Source organism: Tenrec ecaudatus, chromosome 4 (genome assembly GCF_050624435.1).
Source record: "Tenrec ecaudatus isolate mTenEca1 chromosome 4, mTenEca1.hap1, whole genome shotgun sequence".
Classification (NCBI taxonomy): domain Eukaryota; kingdom Metazoa; phylum Chordata; class Mammalia; order Afrosoricida; family Tenrecidae; genus Tenrec; species Tenrec ecaudatus.
The window spans coordinates 5,698,260-5,724,470 of record NC_134533.1 but is presented as its reverse complement, the minus strand read 5'-3'; the positions used below and the strand labels follow the sequence as shown (position 1 = coordinate 5,724,470).

Sequence of the window (26,211 nt, the reverse complement as noted above, 5' to 3'; positions counted from 1 at the left end):
TAATTCTTCTCGAAAGCCTGTTTTCTGTAACTGCCCAGCCATTGCCATTTCTTCTTGAAATTGCTGATGTGTCTAGACCCCCTCCTCTCTTTCAGTAAGGTCCCATATTTCCTAATACCACAGCACCACCTGCCTTTGTATCCAAGTTCCCCTTTCCCTACAGTGCTGGCGATGCCTCCTGCCCCCTGGGTCTTATTTCTTTGCCATTGTATAAAACCCTCCCACTTTAAGCATTAACGGTCTTGAGAAAATTAGGCTCTAGCCGTCCCATGACCGCTGGCTAATCAAGGCTCACTAACTTTAATTAAAGTTACATGTAGATAAACTGCTCGTGTCCTGGAACAACAATATGCAAGTTCAAGTTGAATTGGAAAAAAAATCAAATCAAGTTTGTGAGAATCCAAGGACGATGTAGACTACACCTGACCCAAATTTAGAGGTGATTCAAGAACAGACGTAACACATTCAACACAAATGACCACAGAGCTGACGAGTTGCAGGATGACATCATAGTCGTCAGTTATTGGGCCAGCCCCACTATGAGACATGACGCCCCTCACTGACCCATGGCCTTGCGGAGACATAGTGTGGGAATTGTGCCCGACCTGATCCCGCCACACCGAGGCAAAGCACTGGGGGAGTGCAGCAGAACAGCAAGGGAATGGAGCGGCAAGGTCCCCAGGGAATGCTGAAGGTTGGGTGGACTCTGGGGCTAGAGCGTGGTGTCCCAACAGACTGAAATGGAAAACACTCCTAAAGGCCAACAAATGATCCTTGAACTGACTACAAGCTTTTCTTTCTTGTTGTTTTGTTCTTTGTCAGTGGTTTGTTGTTGTTGTTGTTTTGCTGTATATTGTTGCTTGGTTTTGCTGTCTTGTTTTTGTGCATGTTATTATCTCTGCAAGTCTGTCTAAATAAGATAGGCTGGATGAACAATCTGGAGGAGAAAACAATGGGACCGACAGTTCCAGGGGCCATGGGATAGGAGGAGGTGGGGGGAAAGGAAGTGGTGTTGACAAACCAAGGACAAGGGAACAACAAGTGATCCAAATTGGTGATGAGGTGAGTGTGGGAGGCCTGGAAGGGCATGACCAAGGATAATGTAACAAAGAGGTATTGCTGAAACCCAGGTGGGGACGGAGCATGAGAGTGGGATAGGGGGAAAATCAAGCGAAATAGAGGAAAGAGCTGGGAGGCAAAGGGCATTTATAGAGGTCTAGATAAAGACATGTACATATGCAAATATATTTATATATGAGGGTGGGGAAATAGATCTATGTGCCTATATTTATAGCTTTAGTATTAAGGTGGTGGAAGGACATTGGACCTCCACTCAAGCACTCCCTCAATGCAAGAATACTTTGTTCTATTAAATTGCCATTCTATGATGCTCACCTTCCCTACACAACCGCCGAAGACAAAGCGAGTGAATAAACAAATGTGGTGAAGAAAGCTGATGGTGCCCGGCTATCAAAAGATATAGCATCTGGGGTCTTAAAGGCTTGAGGGTAAGCAATCAGCCATCTAGCTCAGAAGCAACAAAGTCCACATGGAAGAACACACCAGCCTGTGTGATCACGAGGTGCCAAAGGGGTCAGTTATGAGGCATCAAAGAACAAAAAATCATATCATTGGGTGCACACCTCCATGATACGATCACTGAGGACAAATGGGTGCGTAAGCAAATGTGGCGAAGAAAGCTGATGGTGCCTGGCTATCAAAAGGTATAGCGTCTGGGGTCTTAAAGGCTTGAAGGTAAACAAGCGGCCAACTAGCTCGGAAGCAGCAAAGTCCACATGGAAGAAGATCACTGGCCTGTGCGATCATGAGATGTCGAAGGGATCAGGTAAAAGTTTTCATCAGAACAAAAAAATCTTACCATAGTGAATGAGGGGAGGAGTGCAGAGTGGAGACCCAAAGCCCATTTGCCGGCTACTGGAGATCCCCTTTCAGAGGGGATCTAGGAAAGGAGACGAGCCAGTCAAGGTGCGATGTAGCACCGATGAAAATTACAACTTTCCTCTAGTTCCTAAATGCTTCCCCACCCCACACACATTACCATTATACGAATTCTACCTTGCAAGACTGGCTAGACCAGAGGATGTACACTGGTACAGATAGGAACTGGAAACAGGGAATCCAGGGCGGATGATACCTTCAGGACCAGCAGTGTGAGTGTGGCGATACTGGGAGGGTACAGGGAGAGTGGGTTGAAAAGAGGGAACTGATTACAAGGATCTACATGTGACCACCTCCCTGGGGGGTGGACCACAGAAAAGTGGGTGAAGGGAGATGTTGGACAGGGCAGGATATGACAAAATAATAATTTATAAATGATCAAGGGCTCATGAGGGCGGGGTGGGAGCGGGGAGGGAAGGGGAAAATGAGGACCTGATGCCAAGGGCTTAAGTGGAGAGCAAATATTTTGAGAATGATGAGGGCAATGAAGGTACAGATGTGCTTTACACAACTGATGTATGTATGGATTGTGATAAGAGTTGTATGAGCCCCTAATAAAATGATTAAAAATATAATAATAATATATAATTTATCAAGGGGCCATGAGGGTGGGGGTGGGAAGGAGGGGGTGGAAAACAGAGGCGCTGAGGCCAAGGGCTCAACAGAAAATAAATGTCTAGAAAACAATGATGGCAACATATGTACAAATGTGATTGATACAATTGATATATGGATTGTTAAAAGACCTGTAAGAGCCCTCAATAAAATGTTATAAATAAATGAATAAAATGCCAGTTACCAAAAAAAAGAAGAAGGAGAAGGAGAGGCTGGAGAAAACAACTGACCCATGATTCCGGGGCCGGGTATGGGAGAGGGAGAAGTAGCGGGGAAAGTGGTGTTAACGAACCCAGGGACAAGGGAACAAGTGATCCAAATCAGTGGTGAGGAGGGTGGAGGAAACCTGGTAGGGCTTGATCAAGGGTAATGTAACCGAGAGGAATTACTGAAACCCAAATGAAGGCTGAGCATGATAGTGGGACAAGAGGAAAGTAAAAGTAAATAGAGGAAAAACTAAGAGGCAAAAAGGTGACCAGATGTCCCACTTTTGGCGGGACAGTCCCGATTTTCAAAAATTTTTCCTGAATCCTGCGGCGTTTTTAAAAAGTCCCGATTTTTTGAAAGAATGCACAAGCTAGGGTATATGGTTTTCAGCTGCCACGTGGCTATTTTGCCAGGATATGAGTTTTATCAATGGTGTCCCACTGGTGTCCCGCTTTACCAATGTTAAAATCTGGTCGGTCACCTTAATATTAGGGCATTTATAGAGGTCTAAATATAGGCATGTTACATATTTAAATATATTTATACCTGATGATGGGGAAGTAGATCTATGTGTATATATATATATATATATATATATATATATATATATATATATATATATATATATATGTTTAGTATTCAGGTAGCAGATGGACATTGGGCCTCCACTCAAGTACTCCCTCAATGCAAGAACACTTTGTTCTATTAAACTGGCATTCCATGAGGCTCACCTTCTTGACACAACCGCTGAAGACAAAACTGGTGCATAATCAAATATGGTGAAGAAAGCTAATGGTGCCTGGCTATCAAGAGATACAGCGTCTAGGTTAAGGTGACCAGATTTTAAAGGCTTGATGGTAAACAAACTGCCATCTAGCTCAGAAGCAACAAAGCCCACATGGAAGAGGTATACCAGCCTGTGCGATCACAAGGTGTCGAAGGGATGAGGTATCAGGAGTCAAAGAACAAAAAAATCAAATCATTGTGAATGAGGGGGGGGAGTATGGAGTGTGGACCGAAAGTCCATCTGTAGGCAACTGGACATCCCCCTACAGAAGGGTCACGGGGAGGAGATGAGCCAGTCAGAGTGCAGTGTAGCAACCATGAAACACACAACTTTCCTCTAATTCTTTAATGCTTCCTCCCCTCCACCCTGACCCCCGCTATCATGATCCCAATTCTACCTTACAAGTCTGGCTAGACCAGAGGATGTACACTGGTACAGATAGGAACTGGAAACACAGGGAATCCAGGATGGATAATCCCTTCAGGACCAGTGCTGAGAGTGGCGATACCGGGTGGGTGGAGGGAAGGTGGGGTGCAAAGGGGGAACCGATTACAAGGATCTACATACAACCTACTCCCTCGGGGATAGAAAACAGAAAAGTAGGTGAAAGGAGATGTCGGACAGTTTAAGATATGACAAAATAATAATTTATAAATTACCAAAGGTTCATGAGGGAGAGGGGAGCGGGGAGGGAGGGGGAAAATGAGGATCTGATACTAAGGGCTGAAGTAGAAAGGAAATGTTTTGAGAATGATGATGGCAACAAATGTACACATGTGCTTCACACAATGGATGGATGTATGGATTGTGATAAGAATTGTATGAGCCCCCAATAAAATTATTTTAAAAAAATAAAGAACAGAGACTCTAACTTTCAAAAAAAAACAAACCCACAAAATGGAATGTCAGAAGAGACTCTGGAACTTGCTCATGACTGTAAAGTGAATAAAGCATATGACAGAAACAATGAAGTAGAAGAGTTGAACAGAAAATTCCAGAGTGGCTCCAGAAGACAGAGCATGGTCATTACATGTGCAAAGACACAGAGTTATTAAACCGAAAGTGCAGGACACACTCAGCAGATCCCAAGTTGAAAGAACAGAAGAACAACTCAAGCCCTGAGTTGCAATATTGAAGGATTCTATGGGGAAGATAGCGACTAACACAGGGAGGAGTAACGCAATCACACCGAACCAAAATAATGCGTGGGCATTCAACCATTTCAAGAGGCAGCAAGACCCAATGATACTAAAGGAAGAAGTCTGAACTGCACTGAAGGCATTGATGGGGTGGGGGTGCCGTGAGGGGTGGGGTGGGGGAAGGCTCCAGCAATGGATGGAATTCCCACAGAAATGTTTCCACAAATGTCTGCAACAAGGGAAGTGCTCGCTCATCTACACCAAGAAATCCGTTAGATGGCTACCTGGCGAAACCACCTGAGCGCTGACTGAATAAGTATGGTGCAAGGAGACCTTTCCTGAGTTCCGACCACGAGGCATTGCCTCAGTCTGCTGTAACCACCGCCTCTTGGTTTAAGAACAGGTTCGGCATAACCGCAATGAGGTGTTCTGGGCTTTACATAGCCATGATATAGGACTGCCCCCAAGGAACCCTGGTGCTGTAGAGGTTACGCATTGGGCTGTGATCCGCACGGTCGGCAGTTCGAAACCACCACCACCACCACCAGCAGCAGCTCTGTGGGAGACAGACTGGGCAGTCTCGGAAATCCAGAGGGGCTTGCTATGAGTCAACATTGACTCCATGCCAGTGGGGTTGGCTTGGTTTGGAGGACTGCCCACCATGGAACCCAACCAAGGCTTTATGGGAGAAGATCCCCGGGACCTTCGAGGTAGCGGCGAAGTGCTTAACTAAAACCGAGCTCACTGCCATCTGGTGGAAGTGACCCTTAGGCAGGTGGGACTGCCCCTGGAGTTTCAGACTCACTCGGCAGGAACAGCAAGCGCTCTTTCTCCCGGGAGCAGCTGTCATGGACTGCTGCATAAGGGCCCTAGCAAAGGGGCAGAGCTGGAGAAACCTTGGACCATCTTTCTCCCTGCACCTCAGCAACCTTGAATTTGAGGCACGTCTTCAGCTAAAGAGAATCTCGCACCCGTGGGGATCCTGGGGGCGGGTACACGCACCACCTGCTCCGCTCGGTCAGTCTGGGCGCTGGGGTGGATGACCTGGTTTATCTGCACAATAACCCGTGGACACCAGGACACGGGGCAAAGGCAGGGATTCTTCTCCCAGAAGTCCCCAGGTCAAGGTGCAGCCACGTGATGGGGGCGGGGTCAGTAGATCACGGGCAGGGGCCCGAAGGGCTCTGGGGCTCGGCGCCAAGCCAAACTGCACTCTGTGCACTGACTCCTTCATCCATCCAGAAAACAGTTGCCAACCGTAACCACAAACCGGCTGTGGGACTCCCAGGCTCCAGCGTCGTCTGTCTCAAAACTTGAGGTTCTCCACCTTCCTCATGCCGTGGCCCTTTCGTACAGTTCCTCATGTGGTGGTGACCCCCAACCATAAAATGATTTTTGTTGCTACTTCATCCTGTCATCTTGCTACTGCTATGAATGGTAATATGCATGTCTGATAGGCAGGATGCATTTTCATTTTAACAAATGGAACATCATTAAAGCACAGCAATTCATCGCCAAAACAATGTCATTCTAGATTGTGAACTGTTTATTTCTAATGACAAATAAATGAAATTTTGTCTTGAACGTGGCGTGGCATGGGTCAGTCTCCATGCTGGGTACTCGTAAGTGGGAGTATCTGCATGTGCGCGGACCCGCCTGGAGCCGGACAGAAGAGTAGTCCCCAAGACCCTGGGAAATACAGGTTTCCCGAAGGTCTTAGGCGACCCCTGTGGAAGGGTCACTGGGCCCCCAAAGGGGTTGTGACCCACAGGCTGAGAACTGCTGCCTTTAAACTTAGGGAAAGACGTTCTCCTGTGTTACATTTGAGATTGGGTCCCTCCATCTCCGTGTTCACCACCAGACTCCCATTTCTCTGTGCAGCTTGGCTGGGATTTGTCCTTCAGTTAAAACCAAACAGCAGCAGCCACATGAACCAGCTGTTAGCGCCCCCACCCCCACCCCCCACCTACCACCCATTTCTCCCTTCAGGGCCCCACTGCTGTCCGCTACTTTGACCCAAGCTCTCCACGGTCCCCTCTGCCCCACCCACTACAAGTGGTGCTGCCCAAACACGCCCTAGAGAAATGAACTTGTTTCATGGGGCCTCCTGGCCCCTATGTTCCAGACTGGGGCCCTGGGTTTCTGATGCTCTGGCCTGAGCAGAACCGACTTCTTGGGGGACGTTTCCCAAGCCGGCACTCGCTGTGCATATATCTGATTAGAAACCCGCCTGTCAGACCCAGAGGCAGCAAGCCCCCAACCGGGCTAACTGCAGCAGGTCCTGCCCTCCAGACAAGCCTTCCTGGGGCGTTGTGGTAGAGGCTCAAGTGAAGGAGAGTCCCTGGCACGCACGTCCTGCCACATCACACACGGCTTTCCGTCCAGGTGCCTCCTCCCGTCCAGGTCTGATGGGTATGGCCTTGGTAATAGCGGACACGGCATGTCCTGGGCTCATCGTACATGCCTGCTCTGGGCTACAGAAGGTCCCTGCAGTTGGAAGCCTGTGGTTGTCCTGCTGAGGACAGGCATCAGAGGGCAAGGGTAGGGTGTGTTGGACAGAATGTTGGTCTGGGGAGGCAGAAATCCCAGAGGGCTCTGGGAACAAGCTCCCCTCCCTTGAGCTGCCTGTGGCTACTGGGGGCAGGAGTGACTCATCAAAGAGAAAAATGGAGACTCTGGCAGGAGGCTGGGGACTCAGCCGCCACCTCACCCTCTGTTGGGGACCTGAGTGGGCAGGTCCTTTATGTCGAGAGAACCGCCTGTGCTCGCCTCTTCAGGCCCCAGCACATCCTGCAGCGCACCTGGACACAGGGCCAGGTGTCGCTAACTGGCCACAGCCATTCTGACCAGGGCCTGTGCTCCGTGCCAGCCATGAGGTTGGGAGACAGCCCAGCTGGCTCAGGGTCAAACCAACCTCACTGTCGCTGACTCCCACTCAGAGCGAGGGTTTCTGTGACGAGCAGCGACCTCTCCGAGCCCAATCTGCCAGTTTTCCGATGGTGCCAAGCTGGACACAGACACGGACAAGGACACACACCGACTGCCCACCCCTCCACCCCAAGCTGGTTCCCGATCCTAGTCGATTATGCAGCTGTGAAAACCCCCATGCAACCGAAAACCAAGTCACTGGGTGTCCAGACCCCTGCAAAGGCTACCCTGCTCCATTTCCTGGGCAAACGGGCTCTGGCATTCTAAGGGCAGGGCAGGGCAGACCAGGGCCCAGGAAACAACAGGGACGGCTCTCGCCCAGGCATGTTCCCATCTTCCTTCCTTCCCTCCCTCAGACACAGTGGACACTGGCCAGGTGATTTTAATTTCCGAATTTATTAAAATGATTAACCTCAATACTGCAAGTGCATGTACAAAATATTTGTAAAAAATGTTTGTCTTTTTAATGAAACATTAAAGAACTTACCTCAAATGCTGAAAAAGTCCTTTTTCATTCTTTCAGTACAAGGAATACACTGTATCTCAAAAAGTATTACAACTCAGCCAAACAGTTTAAAACAGTCATTGGGAAAATGATTTAAGAGTTGAATGCTTCACATATATTTCTAGGAGCAGTTCCTAATTCTTACAATGTCAACATCTGTAACTGATCATTGCATAAACTCAAGCTAGACGGGTCTTTTTTTTAAATCTAATTGCAACCTCCCCACACTGGTCGCCAGTGTGGGGCCAAGGCTGACGGCAGCGAGGCCCCTGGAAGCATTACCAGGGTTCCCGCACTCTGACTCCTGAGGGGCGGTGACTTGTCACCAACGTCACTGCTCTGAGACCCATGGGAAGGGCGGCCTCCCGGGAGGAGGCCACAACAGTTACCAACACACACCATAAATAAATTACTAAAATTATGCTGGAGCGTGGAGGGGGAAAGCAAAGGGAGGGGTGGTGATGGGATGTTCTGTTCCTGAGGATGGAATCTCCTGAAATGGCTATTGTTGACACACCGAGTCCCCCGAAAGCTCTGGTCCCTGGTGGGAATGAGGGGCACATGGCAGCCCTCAGCCTGAGGGTCTCATCTTCACCCCTCCTCGGTGGCCAGGTGACGGCTGCGGTGAGGACTGGGGCAGCAGGCTGTCCTGCTGTGTGCAGGGAACAGTTCTACCTGCAGTAAAGGGTGGGGTGGGTATGGGGAACCAATGAATTCTACCACCTGCTTCCAACTCAATACCTGAGGGGTTCAACTGCACCGACACACACAGGGGTACGTGTGTGTGGGGGGGATGTGCAGGCCGAGGGGACGCCTCGAGGAGACAGAGATGTGAACCGCTTTGGGGGACGGCAGGGACTTCAATTTGTAACTGCCTGGCAGTCAAGCTATGGGGGAGGTCAATGGGCACGCTGCCCCAGAACCTGGGAACGCAGGGGAGGTGCCTGCAGTGACAGTGTTCCTCCAGCCTCCCAGGCCAGCGGCTGCAGAGAGAGAGAGAGAGAGAGAGAGAGAGAGAGAGAGAGAGAGAGAGAGAGAGAGAGAGAGAGAGAGAGAGAGAGAGAGAGAGAGAGAAAGACACCCCTCGGATGCCCAGGACGGCCTTTCCTTAGGGACACCACTATGTGTCCACGGTCCTTGCTCCCCTCCCTCAGATGGGAAGAGATGTCGGGGAGGAGACTGGGGTCAAACATAAAGTAGTAATCCAAACTCTGCTCATAAGTTACTTAAAATCCATTTCTCTTCTCAAAGTGCTTCAAAAACAAACAAAAACAAAACCCCAGCAAGTCCGACTCCTCTTGCTAACTGATCACACAAAGTTCCTTCACTCACTTCACGCAGACCCAGAGGCCAGGGATGCCCCCGCTGCAGTACTTTCAAACTATAGGTGGGTCATTTCCTATTTTATTGGCAGGGCCATTTCTAAACTTAAAAAAAAAACAAAAAAAAAAACCTTCCCGGTAAGTTCTTTTAAAAAAAATCCCCTCACAACACACAAATATTTACAACATCTACAACTGCTTTCAGTCCTTACACTGAATTCCCAAGACAGACACTTTATAGGTTACCACAGAACAAAAGCTGTGACTCATGGTTTATTTCATAAACTATTATAAGTTAAAGTGGATAGATTTCTTCTTTTTTTAATATTCCTTGTAGCATTTTACAAGTGCAACAGAAAACTGGGAGGACCGGCGAGGGCAGCTGTGGTTCACTCGACCGACGCGGCGCCTCACCTCACGGCTCACAGCAAATTCTTGAAAAAATAAGCACCAATCATTCTTGCAAAAAACAATTTTATCTAAAAGGATCGAAAAGTGTTAAATACAATGTCTTTAATTTACACCACAAGCAATAAATACGGCGCGTGGGACTCACCGGCCCCCACCGGCCTTGCAGGTCCTTGTACATTGGTTGCTGTCCTTTGTTTCTGCTGAAGGAGCCCCTCCGACGCCTGCTCCTTGAACAAGACGGCAGACAGGGCACCCGGGGCGGGAGGGGCACGTAGCAAAGAAATAAAAAAGCCATAGGTCCTTGCTGGTGATATTAGCATATACTAGAAAACCTTAATATGCTGCCGCTATGATTTAAGTTATTGTTTAGCCAGGTTTTAAAGAGCCAGTGGACGCTCTCAGAAAGTTTAAAAAGAATAAGAAGGAAAAAAAAGTTTCAACTCGAACAAACGGCATGGCCACGTTCTCATGTGCTCGGTGTCCCTGTGTGGCCAGGTGGGCCCTGTGGTTTGGTCGAGCCCTGACCCACCTACCCACGGACCACAGAGCCCAGGCCTCGGCCCCACCGGCAGGGCAGCCAGGGAAGAACAATGGAAACACACCGGCAGGCTGCCCCCCGGAGAGCGGAGAAGGGCTACGCCCAGACAAGGCGGAGGGAGGAAGTGAGCGGAGTTTGTGCTCCCTTTGCTCGTGTGGGTTTCTTTCGGTGAGGCGCGGCACAGGCCCGGGCTCAGGCGTTAAGCCTCAGGGACTGGTCCTCTCGGCGCCGGGAGGAGATGTCGATGTCGATGGAGTCCTTGCCGACGATCAGCCTCAGGCGCTTGGCGGGGGGCAGTGGGATGAAGTCGTCGTCGAAGTCGTCCTCCTCGTCGTCCTCGTCCTCATCCCCACTGCCCTCCGAGGAGGACTCCGAGCCGGAGCTCTCTTCCTCGTACTCGCCGTACTCGCCCACCTCCACGCGCGACTCCAGCAGCGAGAGCGCCTCGCCGCAGCACAGGCCGCCCCCGCTTGCCTCGGCCCGGCCCTCCTCGTCCCGCTTCAGCTGGATCTTGAGTTTCGTGGCGCTGCCGCCTGACCCTGAGTTGAACCCGTTGTTTAGCTTGGCGACATAGAGGTTGCTGTCGCTCTCGTGGTCCTTGCTCAGCTTGATGCTGATCTTGGAGGCGTTGACCCCGTCCTCCTCCTGCTCGGTGGCCCGGCTGCTGCTGTCGCGCCGCCGGCGCAGGGTCAGCTTGGGGATGCCCGAGCTGTTCTCCAGGATGAGCTGGGCGTCGTAACGCGTGATGCGCCGCTGCTTCTTGCTCTTGGCAGTCCGGAAGCCGTCTTTTGCTTTGAAACTGTCTGATGTGACCACCGAACATCCCACGGGAGATGGGGTGCGGGCTGCATAGGCCGCTGGCATGGTCCCCGTGCCACTGTGCTCGCCCAAGTCACAGTGGGCGCCTGCCATGGCCGGCCCTGCACCCTCTTTCCCAGGGGCACTGAGCCCTGGCGTGGACTCCTCAGGCCTGCGGAAGGGCTTTCCCGTCTTCCCTGGCCGCCACTTCTTTTTGGCAGTGCTGCCATCACTCTTGGGGGCCTCTGAGTCCCCCTGCTGTGTGGCCTCAGGTGCTGGGTCCTCCTCCTGCAGCCGGGGGGCTGGTGGCCGGGCCTCGTGTGTGCACGACTCTGTCAGACCCTCTGTGTAGCTGTCCCCCGCGCTGGGGTCAAGCTGGGCGTCCGAGGTCTCCTTCAAGCTGGTCCTTGTGCGCGCTGAGCGCCGGGGGGGATGGGAGCAGGGGGAGCCCTCGCCCCGTGCTGGGGCACCCCTCCCAGAGTTCTGTCTGTGCTCTCTGGCTGCATGCCGAGTCAAGCACCCACCAGCCGCACCAGCTTGCGCCAGGCCTTCAGGCTCCTTGTCCTTCTTCAGGGGCAGGTTCTTGTACAGCACAACTTTCGGCTCCTTGAGTACTAGGCTGCCCACTTCAAGTTTTCTGGAAGCGGCCTTCTGCTCCAGCCGCCTGCAGTGGTTCCGTAACTTGATCTTGGAGAGGAAAGGCTTGGCCGGTGGCTTCAGTCTCTTTGGTACCCTGGAGTGGTTCACATGAGCGAGTCGGGATGAGGTAGAGTCGGAGGGAGCTGGCAGCCGCGCCACCGGCTGCCGGGTGAGTGGCCTGCTCTTGCTCTTCTTTACACCAACTGAAGATTTCCGGTGAGAAGCTACAGGGTCAGGAAAGAAGAAAACAGCATGGGTTCACCGCTGTTCCAACACCCTCGCCCAGTTCTCCCTCCAACCCAATCCCTCTGCCGGTGGCCGGCTGCCTCAGCTTGCTTCTGTGGAGCATCTGGGTCTGAGCCTCCAGCCTGTCAGGAAGCAGCCCAGCACCAACCCACAGCAGCACCAGGCCACCCTCTCCTCTCTCCTGCTGCCCCGCCACACACATCATACGTGTCCCAGGGCTCAAACCTCTGTGTGTCCTGATGGACAAGGATCCTTGATTCACTTTCATTTGCAGACACTGTGCCTGCCACCTAAGCATGTCCCCACTGCCACTGCTTCCAGCACACCCACCGCAGGGGGTGCACGGAGTCAGAGCACACCATGGTGGCCCGAGAGGTTTCTCTTCAGGACACATCCCCCCTGCCCCTTTTAAGAGGCTTCCAAGATACTCACTGCCTTGAATCTCATCACCCACCCTGGCCAGAAGGCTAGGACATACAAGCTACTATGCATGGCCTCCCAAGGGAAATCCTATGACGCGGTTCCCACAAGAAAAAGCCAACCCTAAAAAGTGAGCACTGTAAGAAACCAAACGCCCTCCGACTCCCCGGTACACCAGCCAACAGAGCACTGCTGTCGTCCGCCCACCCCCATCCCCCGGGGAGGGGCCAAGAGGAGGAAGCCCAAGTCATGATGGAGGAGCCCCTGGTGTCCAGCAGGGGGTTCTGTTCTGGGCAGGGTTTGCTTTTCAGCTCTGTCAAGTCCGGCAGATCCGTGGCCCGCTGTCTCATGCCCCTGATGGCAAGCTCCCCAACAGACCATCTCTCAGCCCACTTCCTGTCCTCCTTCCTGCGTCTGAGTTCTGCTCACAAGGACCTTCACTTCTCCGGCACACCCCCGCCCCCCAGGACCACCTGGGGCTCAGGACTTTTCCTCTCTCTTGTCCCTCCAGTCAGCCTGAACCTGTGAGCGGTGTGACACGAGTCAGAATCTCAAAAAGTGAGTGTCCCCCCCCGCCCCCCAGCCCAGGGGAAAGACCCTTCCTCAGTAGACTACAGCGGGCGGTCAGCCTCAGCTCATCAATGCCCCGATGGTCAGGAAGCGCAGCAGGGGAAGGGCCCAGCACACGACTTCCGGGGTGAACGCCGGGCAGCCGAGGATGCCAGGCAAACGCCTGTCCGCCTACTTCTCTGTCTGGACAGCAGGTTTGCAACCGTCAATTAGCCTTTACTGGAGAGGAAGCCCTGGTGAATAACCAGCCTTGCAAAAACGCCGCAGCCACAGCGGGGCAGCCCTGTCCTCCAGGGTCTGCCTGCCAACAGCTCCGACACCCAGTGCAGCACAACTCACTGGCGTGGTGCCAACGGCAGAGGAGCATGCACACGCCCTTCCACTGGGCCTCGACTAGACTCAGGGACTTTGGACACGCAGTTGTGGGAAGTGTGGGCAGCACTTTTCAACTGAATGGGCAGGCTATTGCTAAGGGTCTGAAGGAAATGGAATGTCAGATGGAATTGCTGGAAAGGGATCAGAGAATCTCTTAGTTGCAGGACTCAAAGTGAGGTGTGCCGACAGAGTGGACGAGGATGGCGCAGATCACTAAGCACTTGAGTGAGGCAGAAAGGTGACCACTGGCCAGCTCCTACCCATCTAGCTGAGTCTGCGCTCATTCAGGCCTCTTAGACAAAGGTCATTCTCTGGACCATCGTGGCGGCGGCCAGACTTTTCTTCTCCTTTCCCCTCCCATTCCCATTACACAGTCGCCCCAGGGCACAGGGGCACATGCACCACCTTCTCACCTGCAGTGGCCCTGCACCAGTCTCCTTGACGACTTCATTACCAAACCCGCCAACACGTCACTTCTCTGCAGTGACATGGGACTCTTCTCAACAAGCCCTCTCCTGGCTCTTCATCGCCCATGTGTCCCTTCTCCTTTGCCCCCTTAAAGGGGTCACCACCCAGCTTCTGCACTCTGCACATACCCTCTGGGTGATGGGCCAACACCGTGGACATGCTCCCAGCCCAGTACTTACCCATGATGCCAACGGACACCTCTCTCCCTCACACTTGCGTCCCTGCTACCAAGGGCAGATACCCAGAGGTCATCTGCGACGCCTGTGGAGTCCACCAGACAACAGCACCTTTTCCTGACCTGCACTCCCAACCCCTGCCCAAGCAGTGCAACAGCCTCCCGCCTGCCCCTCAGGCAGATTTCCCAGCAGTGCGCTGGTCAGGAAGCCCTTCCTGGCACCTCCCAACATGCTATGCTGTGAACGATGACGTGATCTCCTCGGTCCACTGGGCCACTGGCTCAAGCCCAGCTCTCCATCCATCAGGTGTCCTGCTGAGGAGGGATCACTGGGCAGAGGCTAGTGAGATGCAGAGTCAGATGGGCACCTGCAACTTCTTCCCATGACGGAGCCTGGGCCTCCCCTTTGTGCCCCTCTTCTCAGGGAGTCCCTTTGGATTCTCCATGAGCCTTTTCACAGGAAGCACCCCTGTGCAGGTGTGCTGTCCACCAACTTGGCCTTGTTGTCTTCAAGGCAGCGTTAAAACAAAAGCCCACCCAGAAGGTGTGTTCACAGTCAGAGACGAAACGAGGTCCAGGCACACAGGTTGGCAGACAAGAGAACGTGACCAGAGATACCAGCAGGGTACCAAGGAGGCAGAGGGGGAGAGAGTGGTCACAAGGTCAAGTTAAAGCCCCCAGTTCCTAAAAGTCCCCTATAGGGGACTTGGGTTCTGCTGCCCTTATTTCAACGCCACTTGGGCCAGGAAGGACATGTCCCAAACAGAAGAATCTGGCCAGTGGCTGAGGGAAAGGCACACTCCTAGCACGGCCTCACCCTCAGGGGTCAGCACCAGCACAGGGCTGGGCTGGCCCAGAGCTACCTAGGAGGGGCATAGGTCTGCTCAAGCTGCCCAGCTGGCCACTCCTCCAGGGCTCTGCTTCTCAGGTGCCCAATGGTCCCAGCTCATGGGTCAGGGACACTTCTGGGGGTCCTCAAGCAGCGACACCAGTAAGGCATGAGGGCAGTACCATGATCCATGACCTGATGAGGGCCACCAGGATGCAGTCTCTCTGGAACAAGAAATGGACGCCCCAAGTCTCAGGAGTTTTCTATCAGGGACACAGTTGCCCTCTGCGAGATGTGGGTACAGTGGCGGGCATGACTCAGGCTATGAGAACAGCCTTTATCGATTGATCCTCTCCAGATGCTGAAGAAACAGTCACCTTTCAAAACACTTCCTGCCACACAGGGATGACTCGTCCTTCAACTAGACAGAGGCAGTTCTTTGGGTCAGCAGCTCAATCGCAAGTGTAGGCTGGGGCAGAGAACACAGCCCACGTCACTACCCACACTAGCTCCTCGGGCGAGAAGGCCTGGCATGCCTGCTGCTGAAGAACCAGGCTCACAGACAAGCAGAAGAGTGGGCTGGGGACACAAAAGGGCAGCAGCATCATTAGGTACAGCCCAGCTCAGATGCCACATCCTCTCCAGGACCAGAGCCAATGCTCCTTTCTGTTTCCATCAGATGTCGGATTGTCCTCGGCTGCTGTACAGAGGCGGTGTCCCTGTACAGAGGAGGGGAACTGCCCGGTGGCCTTGCTGGGCCACCATCTTCAGGGAAGCACACTGCTGACTGCTGGACGGGACCAGTTCCTTTGGAAAGAGCTAGCCAGCACTCTGTGGGGATGAGAACAGTCGGTTGCTGCAGAAGCTTCCTAGCCACCTGTGGTATTAAAGACGTGACCAGCTGGTCCATCACACACTCCTGGCTAGGGGTGGAGTTGACGATCCCTCCTCGGGGTCGTATATGTTCCTGCTTAAGAATGAGAGGCCCTGACTGGGAACTGATTGCCTCCAGGGGCAGGCCCACACGGGCTCCCCAACCCCAAGAGCTGTGGGCACCCTGCCACACTCCACTGACCTTGGATCATGCAACTTTGCACCCATCGGACTATCACCTTCTTGCTTTGAGGTTCTGCATCATCGGCACGCGGTTAGGAGGGTGTCTGGAGGGCTCAGCTAGCACCGTACTTATGGACTTGAGCTGGGCGGGGATGCCTTCACATATTGCATGGTTTTTTGAGATCAATCGTTTTCTTGTACACATGAGAGGGCCACTGGATTAGCTTCTCGAGGTACCTCTGCCTAGCACGCACAAGGCACTGCCTAGACCCTGAACCTGGGTCGGCAGGACCCGGCGCAGCCCCATCGCCGTGGAGGGCCTAACAGACCCATGCCCACCACGAACACCTGAAAAACCTTTCTCTCGAGTGCAGGATGGCCCTGGAACACGTGGGGAAGAGTTCAACATCCAGGTACCGGAGGTCTAGACACAGGCACCTGGGTGTGTGGTGGGCAGTGCTGAGTTTGCAGGTGGGGTTTGCACAGGCACCCAAACCATCTCGAGAGTCCCTCAGCCCTATAGAAGCTCTTGAGTCCCAGAGCTGCCCCTCAGTACGTAACAGTTCAGACCCGAGACATGCAGCAGGAATCAAGTCATACAAAAACGTACCGACAGCAGCCCGAGGGGGCAAGCCCCTCACCCCCAGCCCCTCACTTACTTGCGCTGTTTTTTTCCTGAGTGGTGTCTGCATCAGTGTTGGAGCTGACAGACTGGCTGTCTGAGTGTTTGCTGCTGTCCCCTAATTTCTTCAGCCGATTTAAGCGTTTGTCTGTTTCTCTGAGTCCGTACTTGCTATTGATCACAGGAGCAGGCGCCGGCAGTCCCACTCTGGATTTGAAAGCACCAGTGCCCCGCCTGAGAGAGAGAAGAGCACAGGGTGAACCTCGGCGCTCGTGCCCGTCCTTGCCGAGAGCCAGGCTGAGGGCAGTGGCCGCCCCGCCAGCAGCTGTGGCTGAGCAACGGGCGAGGCCCGAGTCATCGCTGGACACAAGCCAGTCCCAGGATGCTCCACAGAAATTTAAGATGCCAACAGCTCGAGGTTCACAATAGAATTTGGCATAATTGCGGCTATGAAGTCACTAGTCGCCCATGGAAAACTATTAGACCTTGTAAATATTCAGATGTAGTGAGAAATATAAAATTCTTCAAGTTCAGAACTAAGTGGCAGACACAAAAATGCTGGGTCTCAACTGTGAGCTCGGAAAAAGCAAGCTGCCAGCTCCCGCCTATGCTCTAACATCGACCCTTACTTAAAAGAACAACAGTCACAGAATGTCCTTGGATTAAGTTTGGTTGGTAAGGAGCCGTGTGGTCGGTTCCAATCAACCGAGCACCAGGCCGCCAGGGCCTGCGCTGCTGTGCCGTCCTCACTTGCGATGCTGTTGCAGCTGTGGTGTCTGTCCCTCTGTCCCTCTTGGTGAAGGACGTCCTTCTCCAGATCCAAGGCATCTCACACACCTCCAAAGAGAGACCAAGTCTCTCCATCCTTGGAGCCTTCTGGCGGTCCTTCTCCCAAGGCTGGCTTGTCTGTTCCGGCAGTCCAAGGTCTAGCTGATGTTCTTTACCAACGCACTATTTCAAATGCATCCGTCTTCAGTGCTTTTCCACGTACACGAGGACTGGAACACAATGGCTCGGGTCAGACGCACTTCGGTCCTCAAAGCGGGATCTTTGGTTCTGAACCCTTTAGGGGGGGTCTTTTGTAGCAGGCTCACCCCAAAGCAACCCATCACTTAGACAGATGCTAGAAGAAAACAAGCCCGCAGTGAAGCGGCTGGGAGACAGGCTCTCCTCGCCGCCCAGACCTGCTGCCGCGGAGTCAACAGCCAGCCGCTCACAGCGCGATGCGTCCGTCGTCACAGGAGCAGACGGCCTTTCTCCGTCTCCAGCTCTTCTTGCTTTCCCTCATGTTGTTGGGAGATCTTCCAGAGTTCAATCACATCAAGCAGTACTGTACCTGCCACAATCAGTTTCTGAAGGTCTTTCTTCTTGAACTCCTTGCTATCAGCCCCTCTTCAACCCCTCCTTCCCCCAGCCTACCTCCCAGAGCCCTTATTTACTTAGGCCACGCACTACAGCCCCTCACAGACAGTCACCAGAGCCGTCAGCTTCCCCTTCCCTCCCTTCCCCCACCCTCAGGGCTGGAACTTTTTTTTAATTATCATTTTATTGGGGACTCTTACATCTGTTATAATCCATACCTTGATTGCACCAAGCATGTTTGTACATATGCTGCCTTCATTCATTTGCAGACATTTACTTTGTATCGAGCCCTTGGTACCAGCTCATTTTTGTCCCCCCACCCCAGGGCTGGAATTCTGACATTTGGGGATGGAAGGGACCTGAGGGTGGGCACTTTGAGCACCTTGCTGCCACTGGCAGAGGATGTCCTCGGAAACTGACAGAAGACGAGAGCTGCTCCTGGTCTCTAGCTAGCAGCTACTGTCTCTGGATTTTCTGATCACAGAGGGGGTGATTCTACATGGGCGCCATCTTCCCATAAGTCTCCTCTTCACCAAGACTGTCTTGATGGCTGCTGTCAATACCACCAGACAAACCCTGGAAAAGCTGTCACTGGCAACCGCCCAGCCTCTCCAGCGGGGCTCTACTCCTGCTCAATGCCATACAGTGCCGGCTCCCGTTCCATGTGTGGCTCAATGGCGGCAATGCTTTCTTAGAGCCAAGTCCAATGGCTAGCAAGACCTGGGCCCTGGCCTGCTCCAGCTCTTATGCAGAGCAGATGGCTGATGAGGACTCCGGAAGAAAGGACAGGAGGGAACCAGGGAGCCAAGTGTTAGTAAGTCAAAGGCTCAGGAGACTACTGCCACCCTGGCTGAGAATGGTCTGTGACCTCTTCTGCTCTGTCCAGTCCCAGGGCTCTTCTGTGGCACATGGGGCACTTACCAGGAAAACCTGCCCCCCTCCCACTCCCCCCACCAGCTAACTCTACAAAGCTCAGGGAAACTGCTACCAGAGTGAGTGATGTGTGAAGAAAGGAGGCAAAAACTCCACTTCATGGACCTGGCATCGAAGGCCGGCTCAGCTGGTCAGAGGAAAGTAATTTAACAACAAGATCATCAACAGTCTGGTTCTAACAGCAACAACACTGGGGGGTGGTGCGTTCTCCCAAGAGTAGGTGTGCCTCTTTTTTATTAGTACTTAAAAAACAAAGGGGTGCCGCAAATGGGTTTGTGAGCTAGCCTGTGGAACCGCTCTCCAGAGACCGGGGCGGCCTACCCGAGGCAGCTTGCCAAGGACATGCTGCGCCCCGCCCTGTACAGTGAACACCTCACAGGGAAAACTGCGCTAACTCACAACGACCCTAGCAAGCTTCAGAGGCTGTCGATCTTTATGGGAGCAGAACAGCCTCCTCTGCCTCCTGTAGAGAGGCTGGTGGGTTTGAACCCACAGTCCAGGTTAGTAGTCAAATGCTACTCAACATGCCACCACGGTATCTCAGAGATAAAGAAATAAGATCAATTCTTTCCAGATTCCAGAACTTTCTATCCGCACTTCTAACATTTTTCAGTTCAATTCTAGAAATATGGGATATAATTAAGTATATTTAACACAAAATACACCAACATGAACATAAAATTATTTTACTTAGAAAGTAGCATTGTGCCTGACATTCTCACCACACCGGCATATTGTGACACCTGTGGGCTCGCTTTGCACTTGCCGAGGGGCGTGGGGGTGCGGGTGGGGGTGGTCTTGGGCAGTCAGGCCCTGGCTGAGTTCGGAAGACATTGAGCTTCTCGATTTGTCTCTTCCCACAGACACCATCTGGGCCACCTGCTTCCTGTGCGTCCCACCTGGCGTGGTCCATGTGCACTGCTGCAATGACGAAGGCACTGGTCTTGCAAAATGCGACCTGTGTCATTATCACCACAGTTATTTTCCAGCCACAAAGCCTTCTGTTCCCAACTTCTACATTCTAACCACTAGCAATGACCAACATATCTTCATTGTCATGGTTGATTTCAGACCACTAAAGTTGATACAAGTCTTCATCTGTGCCATCAGTGGTTGGTGTGTATACTTACGTGATAGTCAACATTAACTGGTCCTTCTTGTGGGCAAATGTATTATCACTTTGTCACCGACAGACCTTGGAACGTTCTTTTTGGGGATGAATGTGACACCATTCCCTTCAATTGCTCACGCTTGGCCTAACAGTCTATTCAAATCGAGAGAAACTAGCCCGTTCAAACTAACAGGAGGTTAATTTTCGTGTGTTCTACTTCATTCTTGATGACTCCCAACTTTTCTGGATTCGGACTTTGTACACTTCATGGTGATTATTCTTCTCATTTGCTCGGTGTCCCTCAGCTAACGAACATCTTGGACGGTCGGTCAGGCCTACTTGGATGAGACAGTCGTCCCATTCAGATGTTGAGAGCCTTCGAGCCTGAGGGGCTCATCACAAGTCCACTCCGAAGGTTTTCACTGCTGCCTTTGCAGAAGCAGACCACCAGACCTTCCTTCTGACTCTAGGTCTCGGAAGTGCTGCTGACACCTGTCCACCATGGGTGACCCTGTTGGCTCAGCGCCCACTCATCGGTCCCTGGGTGGCGGCTCCCATGACTAGAGAGCCTCAGAGCTAGCCATCATTGGAAGCCTCCCCCTTTTTCATACAGAAAAGGCCAACTTGACAGGGGGTGAGAGCACACACTCAGCAGCCTCCTTCCACCCTGGGAATCGGCCACACCCCCGGAAGATTGGTCCTGGCTGCCGGGGCGCGGCACCTGGCCTGCAACCTTCAGTACAACTCACATGCAGGAACCCAAGCTTCTGCCCGGCCAGTGCCACAGCGCCTTCTTAGCTCCTGTCTCCTGGGGGGCTGGGGGCTGGGTGAGCCAGGCTGGTAAGGGGTCCAGCAGCATGCAGGCTTGGCGGCCCAGGCCCATCAGAGCTGCACCACTCCTAGATGGGACTGTCCCCAGGCAATGCTCCAGGAGGCCCCTCCATGCAGCCAGTGGCCAGTCAGTCCCATGAGGACCCCAGGGAACAGTCCCACTGGCAGGTTTGGGGGGTGGGGGTGTTTCTCAAGGACTCCAGGATCTTGGTAGGCCACATGAGAGGTTCCTCTCTGAGGTCCAGCAAGGGACAGACAGAGTTTAGGGACTATGAAGACTATGGACATGGAAATACCAAATTCCCACAAGACAAAGTTTCAGAGAGAGTATGCAAGGCAGCAGGGGGGCCCTGGTGAACCCTTGCTGCGGTGTGGTGGGCGGGGAAGTGGCCTTGCCCACTATCTTTAGGATCTGTTCTCTGATGGGCGCCTGAGACTCAGAGGAGGCAGTGCCACCGTGCCCATCCCATGAGTTCATGCATGTGTGTATGTGTGCGCTCAGAGGGCTGCCTGCAGAACCCAGGAGGCCCTCTTGCATTGGGTGCGTAGGGAAGTGGGGGTGGGGTGGGGCTGGCCCCGAAGCCCCCAGGTGAGAGCCCAGCATCTCGCCGCGGACTTTACCTTTCACAAGTGTAGCACTCGCAGAACTCATTGTTCTCGCCAAAAAACCCATCTCCATAGTAACAAGAAATTTCCTCGCCGGGTTCAATGTCCCTCAGAGCCTTCACACACGCCGTGTCTCGCCCGGTGGACACAAACTGCAACGAGAGCCACTGGCTAAGCAACGCAAGGCGAAAGCCGACACACTGCACATAAGCTACCCCAAAGAAGAGTTTATGCTTACCTTACAGTTAGGTCTGCAATCTGAAAAATGTCCAAAAGATAAAGTCAATTACTGCTGATAAGCTCCTGAAACACGAATAGTTGCAGAAGTCTGAAACAAACCCCTGAGGACTGGGGACAGAAGGGGAGGCGCCCGCTCAAGCTAAAGGAGTCTTTCTCCTGAGGCTCTCCTGAGAACTAAAATGAGACACCCCACTCCCCCAAATCTCATTTCCAGCCCTCCCGAGGCAAGGACCTCTAATTCCTCCCATCACTCACTGCACACGGCTCCTATGGAGCTAACGTCTGACCGCCCCTGAGCGCGGAGCCGAGGCGCAGCTCACCGTGGTTGATGAAGGCAGCGGGGCCGAGCCAGAGCTGGGCACAGTTTTTCCGGGTGGAGTACATGACACTGAAGTCGTTCTCGCCGTGTCGAAGCAGCACGTTCTCCTCAATCTCTGAAAGTTCGGCAATACAACCCACCAGTAATTCTATTTTGTCATTTCGTTTCCTATTTGAAATATGTGATGTGTTAAACATGACTGGCAGTTACAGGCACTATGGCTTCTCTTAAAAACACCAGCCCCATCCACACCAGGGAGTGAGGAGCCCTAGCCTCGGGCCCCACCTTGGACAATTCCTCTGAGAAGGCCCTGGGCCTGTGCAGTCTGGGCACCGGCTGCTGTCCCACCAGGGCCATCCTTCCAGGGCAGATCTTGGGAAGGGCTTTAAGGTCCACTGCACTGACCCAGACCCACTGAGTGCTGGGCAGGCGGTGGTGGTCACCACCGGCAATGGACCAGGGTCCTGAGCACCCAGACTGCATGGCCACTTCCCGGGGAGGCATGCTGTGAGCCTCATGGGGTGGGGAGTAGGAGGGGTGGAGGGCTGGGCTTACATTTTCTGCAGTCCTGCTAAGCTAGGGCAACCAGAAAAAAACAGACTTTTCATATTTAACCCAGTGAACCCCACAAAGGACCCCGTCCTGTCCTATCTTCACACCTGCTATCTCCCGCAGCAGCAGCTGGTCCACCCCCTTGACACGGCAGCCACCAGAGCCAATCAGCAGGCTCCCTCATACCACGGGCCCCCACGTTCAGGGGCCTGACAACTTGAGCTGTGATGTGAGGGGCCCGGAGGAGGTGGGCATTGTGTGGGGCAGTGAGACAGGGCGCAGTCGGAGGCCCAGCAGCTTCTGTTCCCATGGGCACACACTTTTCAACGTCTAGACCCCAAGGGCTTCTCCTAACCGGCGCTCTCCTGACACTAGAAATCTCTCTGGGAGCTGAGCGTCCAGGCCTCGGCGGCCTTCACTTCCCACTGTTCTCCTCGCTGAGCTGATTCTGGCTCAAGGGATGAGTGTTGGCCTAGAGGTAGTGGATCTGCATGTAAGTAACGGGCCCCCACCCCCACCCCATCCCCAAGTCCTCTCCATGCTGCTGGGGCTCAGCTGGGCACTGCAGTGGCTCCCACCCTCTGAGTGAGCTGGGCTCTGTCACCACGCTGTGACCTCGACCTCGAGAGCGCGTGAGCCTGCACTGCTCTACGGGGCTGGGCTAGTGCAATAGTTACCACTCTTTTGTTGCGACTATTTTGGCTCCATTCTGTTCTGATGAGTATCTGTTACATGGCAGTATCTCAAAGCCACTGTCGGCTGCAAACATCCGCAAGTAAATGAACACCTGAAACGGAAAACAGAACTTGACATCCACTCGGTCCTCAGGACTGCTCATTCAGTGAGACCCTCAGTCAGAAAGACATAGCCCCATCAGCTGTGGACAGAACGGAAGCTGGTTAAGCAACAGATTTCCGGCTACTACAAACGGACTCCACGGCAGGGCACCTAATAGCGTGGCTCAGTGACCCCAACCACCTGCAGGCGTGTCACTTCTGGGCGAGCGACAAGGTCCCCTCTGGAAATGCCCGTCCCTGGGACCCCTGACATGTTCTGACGGGATCTGCCTCACAAAGTTGGGCGTGCACCTCCTTGGCTCTTCAACACATTCCCGGCAGCCACCTGCTTACCCCACTTACGTGCTCTCTGAACAGCCTCTCCTGCGTCTTGTTCTTGTTCAGGAAGTAGTGCCGCGCCCACTCGCCGGACGTCAGGCACTTGAAGGCCTTCTCCAGGTGCTCGTCCCTCTTGAATCGCTCAATCACTTCCTTCAGCTCCTCCTGACGCCCTTTGATGGGCCGGAACCTACAAGAAGCCCACAGCCACTTGAGTTCCCACCCATCCCAGGCCTAAGAGACCCCAAGCCAACATGTGACACCAGTCCCGACTCTCAAAACTGCCAACAAAGGAATTTTTGACTGCCACTCACTACATTCCAAAGCCAGTATCGGGAGCGGCTCAGGACACTGAATGGACGCCCTGTGGTGGCGTCGTTTGGGAAAGGCTGTCAACAATGGCAGCACAGCACAAAGAGTCTAATTAATGGCACGGAGAAGCTGTGGAATTGGAAAAAATTTTGCCTTATACTGTCACCCCAAAATAGTAATTCTACTAATAACATGAGTCCAAGGAGGAAGAAGAAGTTCTGAAACTGTCACTATGGGTCAGAATGGACTCCATGGCAGCGAGAGGAGGGTACAACGATATTCAAACTCTGCCCTGACTTTAAAAAAAGTATTTTTCATGATTTTTAAAAACACCGCGAATTAGGTAGACGGATGCTCCTTCATTCTACTATTTACAATTAGCCCTGAAAAGCTACACGAGAGGACCTAGCGGTGTAGCCAGCAACCAGCTTCCACAGCATCTCGCAGGAGAGACTCAGGCTGCGACCTCACCAAGGACTGTGGACTAGGTGCAGTTCAGGGGGCTGTGGTGGAAAATATGAGCCAGGAAACACGGGCCCAGCTCTTGGAAATGCAACTGGGCATAAGAGAGGCAGACATACACACCAAAGAGCCAGAGCACTGAGGCAGCCCCCACAGGCCCACGTCCCTGCATGAAAGCCTATCCCCCACAATCCTGAGGAAGGGTGCAGGCTCAAGGCTGGGCTGGGGGGCTTGCTCGGGGAGGGCTTGGGGCTCGATGTTGACACTGGCAATGAGGAAAGTAGGGACCTGGGCTTTGTGCCTCAGCAACAGACCATCAATCATTATCAGCAGCAGGCAGGAGTCAGAACACAGGCCGAGTGGGAGGAGTGGAGCCTGGATCGCAGGAAGGCAGAGTGAGCAGGTGGGCGCATAGGAGCCAAGGGCAGCTGAGAGCAAAGAGGACGTAGCGCTGCCTACTGGGTGCAAGGCAGGCGGCTTCCCATCCACGGTCGACCTAAGTCCCACCGCGCCTGAGCACAGTGATCTGACACATTTCATACACTGCTCTAAGAAGACGTGGATGGGCCGCATTCAGTTTTCCAGGATGGCATCCCAGTCCTCATGGACGAGTGAAGTCCTTTCGATGGCGAGAGCATCTCCAGGTGGTCAGATCCATCACTCAAGCCCTCGAGCTTGTAAACCACCACAATCAACTTCAACAAGAAAGTTACCGTCAACCCTGCTGACGCCGAGTCCCTCTGAGCTCCAACCTTTACAGGAGCTGGCCCCGCTCCTGCCATGGAGTCAGCAGCTGGCGGCCTTGCAGTCAGCGGCCCAGTGCCTCACCCACTATGCCACCAGGGCTCCTCTTCTTGCCACAGGCCTGCACTGCCGGGTCATTTGCAGGTGGTCGTGAAGGCATCATGATTCAGGCGGTGTGAAAGGTGAAAGGATGCGGGTCGCGGAGGCCAGGTTAGCACCTGATAAGCAGCTGACCTGCAACATGCCTGCCCATGCCCGACAGCACCTGGCCGGTGTGGCATGCTGCTGTGTCATGGCTCGATGGCACAGTAGACAGACAGCAACACCATGTCATGAGGCAGACCCCAAGGACCCACTGACAGTGAGCTCCGGGTCTGGGTGGCCTGAGCAGGTCCCAAAGCTGCAGGTGCCTAGTGGAGGCTCGCAGGCCACACCCAACTCAAAACAATTCCCACCCGAAGGGAGATCGCCCTTGGTATTTGGTAGTGCTCTGGAGCTCTGAGCTGGTAACACAAAAGTTGGTGGCTCAAACCTATTAGCCACTCTTGTGGGAGCAAAAGGAGCCTGGTTTGTGTCTTAAAGACTTACAGCCTCAGAGACCCTGTATCAGGCTGACGCCCACGGGTGTGGGTCTGGCTGTCAGTTCTATCTTTCCTGGACTGACTTCTGCTTTCCTGACCCCACTGCCTCAAACATGAACAAACTCTAGCAGGGTCTCTGACTGCCATTCACTGTTACTTCCATTTTACTGAAAATGTCACACACTGTCCCCACGCTGTGAACATCTACTGTCACAACTGTCAGATACATGAGGGGACAGGGAGGGACGAGAGGAAGAATGGGGCTGCCGGTGCAATCCCAGGGTAACATGTGCAATCCCAGGGTAACAAAGGTGGCGGAAAATACACCCCCTTTAGTGTATTCTACCTGCACCAAAGCCCCCGTGGAGAAGGGCTTTCTGTTAGGAAACACCCGCCAGCAAGCCTGCCTCCCCTAATGGTGCTTGGAACCTTCC

General features: G+C 53.3%; 1 protein-coding gene across 6 annotated transcripts in view; it reads right to left on the bottom strand.

The window, feature by feature from the left end:
- Positions 1 to 9,919: 9,919 nt before the first annotated feature.
- Positions 9,920 to 26,211, bottom strand: part of KMT5B (lysine methyltransferase 5B) — a 40,458-nt gene continuing 24,166 nt past the window's right edge. For 5 of the 6 annotated variants that reach the window (XM_075545259.1, XM_075545256.1, XM_075545260.1 and 2 more), the window contains 7 exons: positions 23,694 to 23,868; positions 23,241 to 23,350; positions 22,013 to 22,179; positions 21,691 to 21,710; positions 21,468 to 21,604; positions 16,647 to 16,843; positions 9,920 to 12,072 (listed from right to left, as the gene is read on the bottom strand). In XM_075545259.1, coding sequence (XP_075401374.1) covers positions 10,604 to 12,072; positions 16,647 to 16,843; positions 21,468 to 21,604; positions 21,691 to 21,710; positions 22,013 to 22,179; positions 23,241 to 23,350; positions 23,694 to 23,868 — 2,275 coding nt within the window. In that variant the 3' untranslated portion in view covers positions 9,920 to 10,603. The remainder of the gene's footprint in view (positions 12,073 to 16,646; positions 16,844 to 21,467; positions 21,605 to 21,690; positions 21,711 to 22,012; positions 22,180 to 23,240; positions 23,351 to 23,693; positions 23,869 to 26,211) is intronic. The other variant, XM_075545261.1, reaches the window with a different exon arrangement.